Source organism: Lissotriton vulgaris, chromosome 9 (assembly GCF_964263255.1).
Source record: "Lissotriton vulgaris chromosome 9, aLisVul1.2, whole genome shotgun sequence".
Taxonomy (NCBI): domain Eukaryota; kingdom Metazoa; phylum Chordata; class Amphibia; order Caudata; family Salamandridae; genus Lissotriton; species Lissotriton vulgaris.
In genome coordinates, this window is record NC_141697.1 from 81,489,162 (window position 1) to 81,505,140 (window position 15,979).

General features: G+C 42.8%; 1 protein-coding gene across 2 annotated transcripts in view; it reads right to left on the reverse strand.

Annotated features, from left to right (window-relative positions):
* The window catches only part of TTBK2 (tau tubulin kinase 2), a 646,589-nt gene that overhangs the window by 236,260 nt on the left and 394,350 nt on the right, over positions 1-15,979 (reverse strand). For both annotated transcript variants that reach the window (XM_086937102.1, XM_086937100.1), the window contains exons 9-10: positions 14,183-14,275; positions 6,090-6,215 (exon numbers count right to left, since the gene is read on the reverse strand). In XM_086937102.1, the coding sequence (XP_086793228.1) occupies positions 6,090-6,215; positions 14,183-14,275 (219 nt within the window). The remainder of the gene's footprint in view (positions 1-6,089; positions 6,216-14,182; positions 14,276-15,979) is intronic.

Sequence of the window (15,979 nt, forward strand, 5' to 3'; positions counted from 1 at the left end):
AACAACAGACCCCCTTCCCCCCTAGGATCAGTATTCCTGCCCTGGCAACCGTTCTATCCCATAGTCTGCCAGAGAATTCGGGAAACCTCGAAGAAGCGGTCGAGAATTTCTCGGCATGGATCCGTTCCTCCGCAAGTCAGATATCGCATACCAAAGCAAAGATCCGCCCACGAGCCATTCCGGCATCCCCATGGTATACTGAACAGCTTAAAAATCAAAAAATACACTGTAAAATGTTGGAAAGATTGTGGAGAAGGGAGTACTGCCCCTTGGCTAAATCAAAACTACGAGCTGGGCAAAAAGACTATCACGCTGCTATTAAAATAGCCAAGGGAAACTACTATGCAGATAAGATCCTTAAGGCGAAAAATAATAGCAAAGAAATATTTGCCATTGTCAAGAGCTTCACTTCACCGGTGGCAGAAATCCAAGTAGCCCCCCCTTCGGTGGAATGGTGTGAAAAATTGTCCACTCATTTTTCTGACAAAATAAAGAAAATTCAGGCCAGCCTTAAGACTAGTAGCCCCGCCCAACTCCCACCTGCCCAAGCTACTTATGAACAGATTACCTCCCACCTCCCCCCCACTCATACCATCATCACAAAAACGAAAGAAGTAATGTGCGCTTTCGCAGAGGTTGAGGTGAAGGATGTACTGGCCATTCTAAAGGCGCTTAAATCAGGCTCTCCGGCGGACCCCTGTCCGGCCAGAGTGTTGAGCGGAGTGGCGGAAGTCATTGCACCGATTGTTACTGATCTGGTTAACAAATCCCTTACTACAAGTAACGTACCATCTCAGTGGAAGCAAGCCAAACTTCTTCCACTTTTAAAAAAACCCTCCGCAGACCCCCTGGATGCATCTAACTACAGACCCATCTCCCTGCTTCCAGCAATAGCCAAAGTATGTGAGAAAGTGGCATTCCGTCAGCTCGAGAGGTTTGTGGAGTCTACGGGGGCATTACACTCAGCCCAGTCAGGTTTTCGCTCCACCTTCAGCACTGAGACCGCGCTGGTGGAGGTCACCGAGGCCATTAGGGATTGTTTGGACGGAGGCGGCAGAGCGGCCCTAATTTTATTGGACCTCTCTGCCGCGTTCGACACGGTCCCACATGCCCAGCTAATCTCTAGACTAGAGGATATTGGCATTACTGGTGCCGCTCTCACGTGGGTTAAATCCTTCCTCACGGACCGCTCTCAACAAATCTGGCTCCCTCCCTACCAGTCATCGATTAGCGGGGTGGACACTGGGGTCCCCCAAGGGTCGACTCTAAGCCCCCTGCTCTTCAATGTATATCTGACCCCCCTGGTATATCTTGCAGAGAGTCTGGGTGCCAAAATAATGGCCTATGCCGATGACACCCAGCTTCTCTTCACTTGGGACAAGAACAACCTTGACACGTTGAAAGTCCAATCCTGCTTGTCCTCAGTATTTGCTTGGCTAGCCAAGGCGGAGCTCGAGTGTAACGAGGACAAGTCGGAGATCCTCCTGTATGGCCAATTCCCGGTGGGATTCAGGGATTCCATCTGGCCCATTGGACTGCCCTGCCCACCTGGAAACTGTGGAGTTGCTAAGAACCTTGGGATTTGGTTTGGTGCTGACCTGTGCTTCCGAGACCAGATCTCGAGACTGGCGGGAACCTGTTATGGGACCCTGATCACCCTCCGGAAGTTCTTTCCTCTTCTCCCCCAGGAAGCGAAGGAAACAGTGGCTAGAGCACTCATCCTGTCGCGCCTGGATTACGCTAATGCACTTTACGTGGGCGCTCCTGATTTCCTGCTCCGCAGATTGCAGGTAGTCCAGAACGCGACAGTGAGGCTCCTTTTCAACATCCCCAAATGCCATAGTGTACGAAGACAACTGGCGGATCTTCATTGGCTTCCAGTTGCTCTCAGAGTGCGCTTCAAGGTCCTAACACTGGCCTTTAAGGCCTTACATGGTCCTTGCCCACCATACCTCAGTGCCAGGTTTGCCTTCTATCATTCCCCGCGACAATTGAGATCGGCCTCTCTCAGACATTTGGTCACTCCGAGATTTAAGAGAGCTCGTCTGGGAGGAAAATCCATGACGGTCATAGCCGCACAGCTATGGAATAGCCTCCCTGACCATTTGAGACACACGACTAACCTCACTTATTTTAAAAAACACCTTAAGACTCACTTATTCAAGCAATTTATGTAAATGCACATCTTCTCTCCTGTTATGTTATCCTTTTGTTACTTTCTGACACTGAATCCCTTTTCGCGCCAGGACAGTCTTGACTAGCAGTGCGCGCTACAAGAAATATATAACATAACATATATGACTCACAAACTGTAGGGTTTTTTCCTGGTTTTAGAATAATGCTGATTATGGCGTCATTCCAGGAGTCTGGGGTTTTACCCTTTTCCCTGTATATTTTGTTTAATAACCTCGTTAATGGGGGGGCTACAATTTACCTCAAAGCTAAGTAAAGTTCATTTGGGAGGGCGTCTGGTCCAGCTGCTTTTTCTTTTTTCAGAGCTTTCAGGGCCGTTTTTACTTCTTCCGTTGTTATTTCTGTATTTAGCTCTTCGCTTTCTGTTTGCGACAGCTTCGGTAGGATTAGGGAATCAAGGTATTTTCCTATTTGATCCAAAGAGGGGGAGGAATCTTCCTCATACAGTTTGGAGAAGAAATTTTCAAATTCCTGTTTGATTACTGATTCATCAGAGGTTACGCCTAGGTTGTTGCTCTGTTGTATACTGGATATTTTATTTCTGGTTTGATCCATTTTAGTTTTCCAGGCCAATAGTTTCCCACAGCCCTCACCGTACTCATGATTTGCTAGTTTACTGGCCTCCCACTTCATTTTCACTCTGTCTTCTAGATAGTCTGCCAATTTTTCTTTTAATTCTTTTCTCTCCATCTCTAATGTATTTATTTTTTCTGAATTATGTTCTGCGCTAATCAACACATCCAGTTGGCTTATAGATTCTTCCTTATCTCTGATCTCTTTGACAAGTTTTGATCTGTAAGCACCCAGGCTTATGAGTTTACCTCTAATGACTGCTTTGTATGTGTCCCAAGATATTTGATCTGAGGTGCCTATTCTATTATCTTCAAAGAAATTGGCTGAGGTTATGCTCAATTCTTCCCTTATTATTGGGTCCAGTAATAGAGTGCGATTTACTGTCCATCTCAGTTGAGGTTTTAAAATTGCTGATTGTAGGGTTAGTTGTACTGCCAAGTGGTCGGAGAGATGTTCTGGTAAATGGTCAAGGTCTTTGATGTTATTGTTTATATTTTTACTGATCAAAAAATAGTCTATTCTGGACTTATGGCCTAATTTTTTATTGTGGAGAGTAAAGGGATGTTCCTAACCGATCATTTCCTGTTTAAATTCGGACACCCCAAATTCTTTAAAAAGATCAAATTAAAGGTACTAAAAAACGCAGCGAAACTCTGGTATCAAATGAGAAGTACCTTAAATATCCCTTATTACAGCTATTTGGCCCCCATCTGGGATTCACCAGGCACTCCTGAATACTTAAAAGATACCCTAGCATCTCCACTAAGAATGGCAGGAATTGACAAATGGGGCCAACTGATGACAGAGAACTCATTAGAACCCTGGGAGCATCTTACAGAAATCACTAACGGAACTCTGTCAAAATTCAAATACTATCAACTTACAAGTTGGGTAGGCTCTCTGACGGAGAAAAGAACAGGAAATACAGAAATAGAGAAAGAGATGATTAAAATCTCCCCAATAAAGAAAGAAATCTCAAAATGGTTCTGGGCTCTAATTGATGCAGGAGAGGAAAATGTTTCAATATCGGAATCAGTATGGAGTAAAGATATTATAGAGCCGGAACTTCAAAATTAATGGCAGAAATCATGTGAAAAATGCTGGTCTATCATCAAACCGGCACGTTTAAAGAGAAATCAATTATTTACACGGCATAGGGCATACTGGACACCCATTGGGCTAAGTTCGCGCATGACAAGACGCCTTTCATTCATTCATTCAAAAGACTGTCAAAATTCCAGGGAGCAAGCATAAAGTCCTGCCCTAAATGCGGGCTTGAAAAAGCGGATGACCTACATATGTTCCAAGGCTGCCCGCGATTAGAACTTTTCTGGCAGGAACTAGGTAATATGATATGTAGGATATTGGGAAATCACCTAAAAGTAAGTACAACACTAATTATTTTTGGGATATGTACCAAGTTTAATGTAAGTGATGAATGGTTGACCAAAAAACAAGAAAATATGCTATTTGTATTGATACTTCTCGCAAGAAGAGAAATATGCCTGAATTGGGTTAAACCAGTACCACCTCTATATGAGGATTGGCTAAATTCTATAATTACGACAAATAAACTAGATAGGAAAGGAAAACCCTCCAAAAAATTTAACTTCTGGGAGATTTGGGAAAATTATTATACTAGTAATACGTAAGGCAACAAGGGAACCTGACTAAGAACCAATATGTCCGATGATTAAAGCGGTGACAATAATTCAGACGGGAATAATTCCCGCCGAGTAGCCAGGATGGCTAGCTCTCACCCAATCGCTAAGAATTATTGAATATGGTAAAGGATATAGGAGGATAAAACAAGACAGATCCACCAAAGGGATACTCTTCGTGGCCGGCACAGTAAGGAAATAAAAAAGAGTGAAGGAAAAAAGTGGAGGTCTTAAAGTTCCCCTCTGTACTCCTTATACGATCATGCGCAAAATGAGGATTAAAAAAAAGAAAAAAAAATAACATTCATCATCTTCTGAGTCAGGCTCGAAATGTATGTTGCGGTCTAGAGGACCATTTTGGTCACTAGATAGCACCTGGGGTCTTCCCCTGAGCCATCATCATCCTTATTCTCATTATTGCCAAATACCTCTCCCTTTCTGACTAGATGAAAGCTCCTCCATGATTTCAGTAGGATATTTTGGTGCCAATTTAAGAGGTGAGGAGTGGCGGGAATAGGCGGCGGCTCCTCTATGTCAAAATGACTGTCATCAATGAGACCGGTATGACAGATGTGGATGACAGCAAGTTCACTATTGAAGGGGAAGTAGAGGGTATGCATGATCAGGGCTTGGCAAATGACATCTACTAGCCTTAGTCATTGTCAAGAATAATAAGAAGCACCTCAGAAACAGGCACTGAGGGTACAGAGAAGAACACCTACTTCAAGATAATCAATGGGGACTTCACCCTTGATGGCTATGCTGCAGTTTTGGTCTTTGGTAGATATTTGGCGATAGGCAGAGGTTTGGCTGGAGACAGAGGCGTCACCTCTACCGAGAAGGAACGCGACTTAGACGTTTTACTCTTTAGAGGTTTTACTTTCAAACCAAAAGTCTGCTTCTTCAAATCAAGGACAGAGGGTTTGAAAAATGAAAGTGCAAAGGTTTCAGAGAAAGATACTCTGGTTGAATCCTTTGAGTAAAGCATCTCAACTTTTGTAAAAGTCATCCTGGCAGACTCCGCCCCTGATGAGGCAGTCTATAAGCAACCTCTAAGTCTTTCTAGAGAAAAATTTACATCTGCCCATGTTTTAGCTGACTGCTAAGATGTCCTATAAGTGGGATTGTTGGCAAAACAATTTTATTCCAGCAATATGCACGTCTCTACTTCTCTGTATTAGCATGATTTTAGATGTTGAACAATAAAGTATTTCAAATGCTATATGGTAGGATTTAACACTTAGGATGACCCAAAGATTGAGGTTTTGGCACACTACGATTATGGTGTAATATTTAGAATTCACCCACATATTTATTAAAAGCCAAATCTATAAAAGCACAAATAAAGCAGGAAGTCAATGAGATGCACAGGACACAATAATGTATTAGGACATTTTAGAGTGTCCCTTCTATGGTTCTGTAAAAACATAAGAACCATTCAACTTTTACCAATGTGAAGTCACAGCCAGGTTCACAAATGTTTCCAGACATTTCCTAGTTCCAACCACGCACAACACTTATCATAACCAGTTGATCACAATGCCTTCTCTCACAAATCCATCCTCTAAGGATTCCTAAAACCTGCTGTACTTACTCAAAATGCTTTACTAGGTCCACAAGACATGTTTATTAGAGCAAAATTGTATGAAATCATTGTCTTACCTGGTAATCGGGTTTTGTAAAATAATCCAGACTGAGGATATGATCTAAGAAAATGTTGAATTCAGGAGGCAGGTGTTTCAACATGAGCCGATGTTCATACCGTTCTTTGATAGAGCCCACTTGTTCCTAGAAGCAAGCACATGGTGATGAGCATTTATAGCTATATGCCATTAGGCTTGCTAGACATTTCTGTGCTTTTAAATGTTTAAGGAGAGCCATAAAGAATACAGAAGAGTTAATCTTGTTCAGAAAAAAGCTAGGAGAAGCTTTTCCACATAGAGAACTTTATCGTAGAAATTATCTAAACTGGCAATTTGTACGGCATGGTGTTATGTACATTAAGGCAAACAAAGTTAACAGAACAAATCAATTTTCTTAGGCTATATATATTTGTTTAACAAAACATTGATAAAGAGAGAGAATTTCCATCATGATGCTGCCGTGCAACAAATAGGCTGAGCCTTTTAGGAAGCAATTTACACAAAAAATCACTGTTAAATTTGATCTACCCCTAGTGCACTTGCTTAAATAAGCATGATAGCCTGTTTTTACCACCTCATGATTGCAGAACTAAAGGAAAGGTGAGGAAAATGAACAGCTGGTTGAGGTAGACTAGGGATGTTTTTGAATTAGTATGACCAATTTATGCTTTTTTTAGTGCTAATGGTTCAGGCTGCTGCAAACAATCCTCTTATATATAAGACCTTGTCATACCAAGTGGGGAATCATCATATCATTCTGAAGTAAGCCAGACATCAATCGGATATATCAGCAAGGTCACTGTGTTAAGCGAAACTCATAATGGCAGAGTGATATATGTATATATATATATATATTCACTTAAAAAAACATAGGTTTCAGGCCTTATATAGTTAGGAATTAGCATTTTAAAAAAACCATTGAAATTGCTCCTATATAGTTAGTTGTACTAACTATATTTCGCGCACCCGCAATCAACTGCTGATGATGTCACATATTACATCATTCATGACATGGTCAGTGACATCACTGATGACATCTCAAAAGACATCACTGATGACATCACTGATGACATCTCATTTGACATCACTGATGACATCATCCAGTGACTGTGTGTTTCTGTAAAGTATAAATATGTTTTACATATTGAAGAATGAGTGGATGTATAAGTGTCTGGATGAAGGATTTAGTAGGTTCGTGACTGACTGTATGAGTGAGTGATTAAATGTGTCATACTAAATGCATGGGTTAGTGACTAAACTGTCTGAATGTGTGCATCAGTATGTCTGTTGTTGTGTAAGCAGCTGCATGTGTTGATCAGTAGCTATATGAGTGGCTATATGGGTTATTGATTGGTTGCCCAAGTATTTGAATGGGAGACTGAGTGTGTGTGTGGGTGGCTGGGAGGTGTGTGACTCTGTGCATAGATGTGTGAGCAGTTGATTCACTAGGTGTATGAGTTCAAGAGTGCATGTGGAAACAGCTATATGGGCGGTTGACTGTGTGCATGGGTGTGTTGGTGAGTGAATGGATATCTCAGTGCTACATGTCCAAGTAAGTACATATGTAAAACACAGTGCATGTGAGGGTTGGCATATATAAATGACTATACATGAGAGCCAGTGAATGTGTGAGTGGCTGTATGGATCATTGTGTACTTGTATCAGTGATTGTATAAGAGATTAAGTATGTGTTAGTATATGTTTGAATAAGTAAGGTGGTGTGTGTATAACTGTATAGTTGAGGAAATGGAAGTGTGATTGATTCTTTGCATGACTGACTAGGTGTGTGAGTAACTCCATGGATGAGTGGCAGTGTGTGAGTGTCTGTATAGTGTATGAGTGCATATGATAGTGTTGTATTGATGAGTGACGGTATGTATGAGTGATTCTATGGGTGAATGAGTGAATGTGTGTGTAGACCTAGGAATCAGTGAGTGCGTATGTAGTAACTGGTATTGGTGTGTCAATGGTTTCAAGAATCGTAGTATGTATTTAACACTGGGTCATCAGTGATGTCACTGACCATGTCATGAATGATGTAATATGTGACATCATCAGCAGTGGATTGCGGGTGCGCGGAATATAGTTAGTACAACTAACTATATAGGAGCAATTTCAATGGTTTTTTAAATGCTAATTCCGAACTATATAAGGCCTGAAACCTATGGTTTTTTAAGTGAATTTGCAAGATTTTTAAAATGCTAATTCCTAACTATATAAGGCCTGAAACCTATGGTTTTTTAAGTGAATTTGCAAGGTTTTTAAATGCTAATTACTAACTATATATGGCCTGAAACCTATGGTTTTTAAGTGAATTTGCAAGGTTTTTTAAATGCTAATTCCTAACTATATCAGGCGTGAAACCAATATTTTTTTTCAATAAATTTCAAAGGTTTTGTAAATGCTAATTCTATTAGCGGATAACGTTTATATATGTTATTATCCTTCTGGGACCACCTGAGCAGTCATCTTGTTTCTCAGGAGAAGTGAGGCACAAGAGAGCACAAAACAAGAGTGGAAAACGCGAAAAGGGGGCAGGGTTGAGACCCCCTGACCCCCTAGCCCTTCTCAGGGGGTCCCAGAAGGCCCATCAAGTGCAAAAAATATATATATATATATTTTAAATCGCGGGGTACGCGCACCGTACGCGTACGGTGCGCGTACCCCGCGATTTTTTCGAATTATTATTTTATTTTTTCCCTCTGGGTCCTTTTGGGACCCCCTGAGAAGGGCTAGAGGGTTGGGGGTCTCTACCCTGCCTCCTTTCGTGTTTTCCACTCTTGTTTTGGCCTCTCTTGTGCCTCAGTTCTCCTGAAAAACAAGTTGGTGGCCAACACTTCCTGGTTTGGACAGTTTGGAATGTTGACAGTCGACTGCCAGCCAATCAGAAACTTGCTCGCGCACGTGAGGGTACGCGCACGTACGCGTACGGTACGCGTACCGTACGCATATGGTGCGCGTACAGTGAGCGCATATAGATATATAATTTGCTCAAATTCACTTTTCTCTACAAATACTGGAGGGATTTTCACCAAATATAGAAAAGGCACTACTGCATACCTGTCCCTACCATTTTGCCAAGTTTGGTGTAATTCCGTTCAGCCGTTCGGGCTGTAGCCGTGTCTAAAGGTCCCTATGGAAATTAACATGGGGAAAACACGTTTTGGGACCCCCCTTTCGGCCCCCGCTTGATGAATCCCCCCGAAACTTTCAGGGAAGGAGCGGAGCGGAGCTGGCCAAAATTCTGGAAAATTACACACAGATTTCTCAATCGGCGCCGAAGTTATTCCCAATAGAATGTTGAGCGCATATAGATATATAATTTGCTAAATTCAATTTTCTCAACAACTACTGGAGGGATTTTCACCAAATATAGAAAAGGCACTACTGCATACCTGTCCCTACCATTTTGCCATTTTTGGTGTAATTCCGTTCAGCCGTTCGGGCTGTAGCCGTGTCTAAAGGTCCCATAGAAAATGCCATTTGAAAAATTTCAAATTCAATTTTCTCAAGAACTACTGGAGGGATTTTCACCAAACATAGCAAAGGCACATCTGCATACCAGGCCCTCCCATTTTGTCAAATTTGGTGTAATTTCATTCAGCCGTTCGTGCTGTAGCCGTGTCTAAAGGTCCCTATGGAAATTAACATGGGGAAAACACGTTTTGGGACCCCCCTTTTTTCGATCTTGCCTTTATGAGCCAGTCGTCTAGGTAGGGGAAGACATGTATTTGTTGTCTTCTGATATGTGCTGTCACAACTGCTAAGCACTTTGTAAACACTTGTGGTGCTGTTGTAACCCCGAATGGAAGGACTTTGAACTGATAGTGTTGTCCTTGTATGACAAACCTTAAATACTTCCTGTGCGCAGGATGTATTGGAATGTGAAAATAGGCGTCCTTTAGGTCTAGTGTGGACAGAAAATCTCCCTGTTGTAGTAATGGGAGTACCTGTTGTAAAGTGATCATGTGAAAATGATCTGATTGAATGTAGTGATTGAGTAGCCTGAGGTCGAGAATTGGTCTTAAAGTCCCGTCTTTCTTTGGAATTAGGAAGTACAGGGAGTAGACTCCTGTTCCTTGTTCTTCTAATGGAACTACTTGAATAGCATCCTTTTGTAGGAGTGCTAGAACTTCCTGTTGAAGCAGAGTTATGTGTTCTGCAGACATTGGACGCTGCCTGGGTGGTATGTTTGGGGGGGTTGCTGTGAGTTCTAGGCAGTAGCCATGTTGGATAATTTGTCTTACCTACCTATCTGTTGTGATGGAGTTCCAGACAGGTAGGAACTGTGAGAGTCTGCCCCCCACAGGAGTGGAGTGCTGTAGGGGAGGCAGAGGGAAGTCATTGTTTAGGAGCGGAAGAGGAGCGGTTGGTGTTACTACCTCTACCTCTTCCTTTGTTGGTATTGCCTCTGTATCCTCCTCTAAAAAATCCTCTATTAGAGGATTTATGTGTTTTAAAAGATGATGTTGTGTTTGCGCCGGTCTGCTTGGAGCCTCCTCTATAAGAGGAGCGGCGAAAGGAACCTCTAGCTCGGGTGTATTGTAACGCCCCCATTGACTTGGAGGTATCTGTGTCCTTCTTCATCTTTTCTAATGTGTTATCTACCTCCGGCCCGAACAATTGGTTCTGATTAAAGGGCTGGTTTAGAATGGTAGTTTGTACCTCTGGTTTAAAACCTGAGATGCGTAACCACGCGTGACGCCTGAGAATAACACTAGTGTTTACTGCTCTGGATGCTGTGCCAGCTACATTTAGTGCACATTTATTTGAGGCATTTGAAATTAATTTGCCTTCTTGTAAAAGCTCCGCTGCTAGATCCTTGTATTGATCTGGTAGGAGTTCCATTAACTTTTATAGTTGATCGTAATGGGCCCTGTTGTAGCGTGAGAGTAAAGCCTGTGTGTTTGCTATGCGCCATATGTTTGTTGCTTGTGCAGCAATTCGTTTCCCTGACTCATCAATGATCTTGGACTCTTTGTCAGGCGGGGGTGTGTCCCCAGAAGTTTGAGAATTGGCCCTTTTGCGCGTATTAGACACTACCAAGGAGTCTAGTGGCAGATGACCCTTAATGTATACTGGATCAGCTGGTGCTGGCCTATACTTTTCCTCGATTCTAGGATTTAACACCCTACACCTTACTGGATCTTTAAAAATCTCTGGAGCATGTTTTATGACTCCCTTAATCATTGGTAATATTTGAGTAGACCTTTGTGACTGTTCGAAAGTGTCTAACAAGAAGTCCTCCTCAATGTCATCAGAGAGCATGGGAACCCCATGGAGTGCAGCTCTGTTTAACAAATGATTAAAACCAACACTGTCCTCTGTAGGGGAAGGTTTTGTTGGGTAGTACTGATGATCAGGGATGTCTGGTGCATTATTTGGTGAAAAATTATATGCATCCTCATCATCCTTAGGGTAATCTGCGTTAGCCTCCTCATCTAAAGGGTATGTATGTGTTTCTGGAACATCATCCCCCCCACCCAGATCATACTCTTCATCAGTGTGGTGTGATGATGCAGGTAAGTGAATAGGAGAAGTTATAGGTTGATATGGAGTAACAGGAGAGGAAGAAGGTGAAGGAGAGGAAGGGTGCATTGGAGAAGTTGCACAGTCCTTTTTGGCAGGGACCACAGGTGTAGGTGGTGTCTCTGCTGGTCTCTTATGAGGAATTGCTTCCACACGTCTAGTTTTTGGATTAATATGGACTTTTTTTCTGTTTAGGATCTGGTTTAAACAGTTCTTCCTCTTGTATAACCTTCTTCGGCGTCGAGCTTTTCGGAGCCGATAGAGGTTGTTTAGTACTTTTTGCCTTATGAGGAGTACTTGAGTCTTTTGGCAATGTTTTCGGTGCCGAATGTTGTTTAACCTTATCTGGGGTCTTCGGTACCGCTGTTGGAATTTTTGGCGTGGAGACAGGTTTTGCTGGGCCTGTGGCACCGGAAATTGGCTTCCCCTCCTTGTTTTTTTAACCGGAAGGTTTCGGGGTCGAAGCTTTCGGGTTTGGTACAGTTTTTGTCTTTGGCGCCGATGGTACGGGTGCCGAAGTGTCTTTGGGCGCCGAAGTGTTTTTTATGTTCGGTGCCGACGAATCCTTCGGTGCCGAAGGATGTTTTGGTGCCAATGGAGGAGGTGTAACTGGCACATGGTGTTTCTTCGGTGCCGAGGCACCGGAAGGCGAACTGTCTTTCCTCGGAGCCGGGCCCGAAGGCGGGGCGTTAGAGGGTAAATGTCGGTCTCGACTGGGCCCCATGGGCGGAGTGCTGACCATTGCCTTCTGTTTGAGTAAAGTCTGCCGTGCAGGGGCAGATGTACTCACGGGTTGTCGAGACGGGATCGAATCGTCCGAATCCTCTGCCCCCGATATTATCTGGAGATAAGGAGAGTCTTCCTCTGCGCCGAGTGGAGCCTCGTCTTCGGAGATATCTTCGATTGGATATTCGTCCTCGGAGACGTCTTCTTCGATGATCTCTCTTCAAAGATGGCCTATGGTGCTGGTGCTGATCTCCTCATTTCGTGTCGACGGGCCCTCCGATCTCGAATTGTTTGCTTCTATCGGAAGGAGGCACAGGCTCTGCAGGTCGACTCGTGTTCTGGCGAGAGACAGAGGTTGCAAACCTCGTGATGGTCGCTATGAGGGAATTTTGCTCGACATACCGGGCATCTTTTGAATGGAGTTCTTTCCATGAGGCGTAGGCTGCACGGCGCCGATAGGCCCAACGGCCCGCGTCGACGCACCGGAATGTAGCTGGTGATGTCAAAGGTGTGATCGATGTCGAAAGAAGTTTGTTTGAAGTTTCTCGCTTTGAAAGAGCAGAAAAAGTATTTTTCTAGCCGGAGCGGAAAACTTTCATACAAACCCAGTGGCGGAAAAAAACAATCTGAGGATGGAGTCGATGACCATGCGCAGTATTGTCCAAGGGAGGAGTCACCTATCTCGTGACTACAAAAGACTTCTTCCAAGAAGACAACAACAACCTGCAATCATCTGAGCCCAACACCAGGTTGCGATCTATTGCTAAATGTAGGATCTGCAGCTCATATGCCTTGAATATATATATATATATATATATATATATATATATATATATATATATATATATATATATATATATATATAAGAAAAGAAGAAAATGCAGATGCGTCTTCTTTCAGGGAAACATGCTTTATGCAGGAATAAAAGCAGCAGCATCATTTTCCATCCTGACGCGTTTCGGCTTTCCCCGAGGCCTTTTTCACAAGTGAGCCCTTTATAAGTGCCATGTGACCTCATGCCCAAGTGGGCGGACTGCTCGACGACTCCTGTAGCCCCTTGGTCATCCATTTACCATAATGCACCTCGTTAATCACAGTACAATACAAATCCAGGCAGCAGTGCGATATGTTTTAAATCAATGTAAAATAGTTCAAAAGCACTGCAGTCTCTAAAAGTTCATTCTATTTCAGTGCATTGTGCTCAATATATACAGAGTGCTGCCACACTCATTTCAATGTCTCTTGTGGCACAATTGTCCTGAACCGGCAATAGAAGGTATAATACCCCTCTCGCTCCCTTGCACTCCTCCACTTACTGTATTTTTCTCAGGTTAATCCTCTTCCTGAGTTGAGGAGGCGGATCAGTATCCAAAAACTGTCTCCAGAGCACCAAAATCCTCCACATTGAAAGGAAACCAAGACCCTGTTGGGGCAGCATCAGAATGTGCGGGACCAGAGCCTCCCACTATTAAACATGAAAAGAAGAAATGCTGACGCCTCTTTTTTCAGGACAAACGTGTGCTTTATTCAGCAGTAAAAGCGGCAGCACCTCTCTCCATCCTGACGCTTTTCGGCTTTCCCTGAAGCCTTTTTCAACGGTGAGCCTTTTATATAATGCCATGTGACCTCATAGTATATATATATATATGACCCTTGCATAATCAATTGCCACTGCTATCTTACTGGAGGGCATCATTATATCAATGAGAATTAGCCTTTCCTGCCACCTTCCTACCATTTGTTCTACTTGATAGTAATTTAAACTAAGGTCCACTCAGAAATGCACCAATAAACTATGGATGTGGCCACACTGCAATCTCAACTAATATAAAAACTCATACAAATTTACCAGTTTACCTTGTCTTTTATTTTTCTCCAAGGCAGCTGTCCAATAACAAACTCTACCAGCATGTAAAATAGGGACCAGAGGTCATCGTGCCGTCCCATTTCCTGTAATAAAAAATAAATACATGAATTGTATTGTAAAGTTTGTGCTGACTTCGGCTGTTAATAACTTATAAAACCTTTTAAATCCTTTTTGTACAAACCAGAAACATGATTCATAAAATAAAACTTTAAAAGAACAGAAAGATATTTACATCTCTGAAAAACATGCTTTTATGGTTTTCTTCCAATTCACAATCTACGCCTGCACAGTTATACCAGGCAGAGTTTCCAAGGCGTACTAGTTGAATGGAATGAAGTAGTCCGAACTGTAAATTAAATCTTTATTTTCACCCCCTCGGCAGAGAACATTTTTCCCCTTGGAGAAAACCCTTCTACAACTGCACCAAATCTGGAGGTGATCCATTCCAATTCCCATTCTGTAAATGTAGTTACTCTAACACATGCCTGGAGTAAATCCCTGATGATGTCCAAGCTGGGCAGAGGTTGGATTAAAGTTTGAGAAGGCCTGTGAGCATTTTCAGGCCTCCAAAGCAGGCCATGCCTTGAGACACCCATTTTCACACTCATGTCAGAGATATCTAAAGTGCATATCCATTGTCACTTGCAGGTATCCTTTTGTGAGTTAATGGCAATGTAAATTAGGTTTTCTTTCTTTTTAGATTTTTTAAAAATATTTTATTTGCAGTTTTATTGCTTCATTTGTACCACTGTGCAACCATACAACAGTGTTTCATACGTTAACTGAACATTTAGAAATCTAATCCCTTCTAAAGCCCTTAACACCATCTTGCCTGCATTTCCCAATTTGTGAGGTCAGACAGAGAGCATGCATTACAGTTAGTTTAGTGATATTTCGATGCATCTCCCCTTGGCATAACCGGGCATTATAGGTCACGGTGCTTTGATTATCTACTGGTTTCTTTGCTATTGTTTTCTATTTGGGTCTGTGGTGCTGAGCCTGAGCAGGTATGACTGTAGTGGGCCCCAGAAATCATTGGATCTCTGTTAGTGCTATAGTGGTGTAATATAGTTCTAGTTGTTCATTGCAGTAAACCAGATCTTTTACGCATTTTTTTGCGTTGCCAGGACCCTGGCCTTCCCCCAAACACATGCCAACCTTTTCTCAGCCAACAACAAAGCTACGGATACAAATCTTCGCATCGGGCAGGCATCTCCTTGGTATATCCCAGCAGTGCCAGTTTTTGTGACGGTAACACCCATTCCCTGGTTATCTCGGCTAATGCTATAAACACCTCCATCCAGTATCTGCTGGTTGGTGGGCAGAGCCATGACAAGTGCAGGAAGTCAGCGGATGGCGTCGAACGTCTTTCGCTCATAGAAGTTAAGCCTTATAGAGTTTGCGTGGGGTGTAATAGGTTTGGTGTAGGTATTTGAATTGTACCAGCCTTAGCCGGCCGTTGGGTGGGAGGCGACCTAGCAGTAGTTCTACTGTGTGTTTGTGATATCGCTACCCAAACCTAGCTCCCAGCGTTCCTTGGCCTGCGGTGCTACTCTAGAGTGCTTGTTATGACTCGAGTAATACAGTTTAGTAACTATGTGTTTTGTTGTGTCTCTGTTGAGGCATAGTGTTGGTTCTTTACTAGTGACAGGTTCCTGTGGGAATGTTGGTTAGTGGCTTATACAGTGGACTCTGGAATATGCAACAGGTCTCGAAAAGTTGAATATGGGAAAAGATCACCCCTCTTGTGTATACCTAACTGTTGCAGGGTTTTCCCACCACTTTTT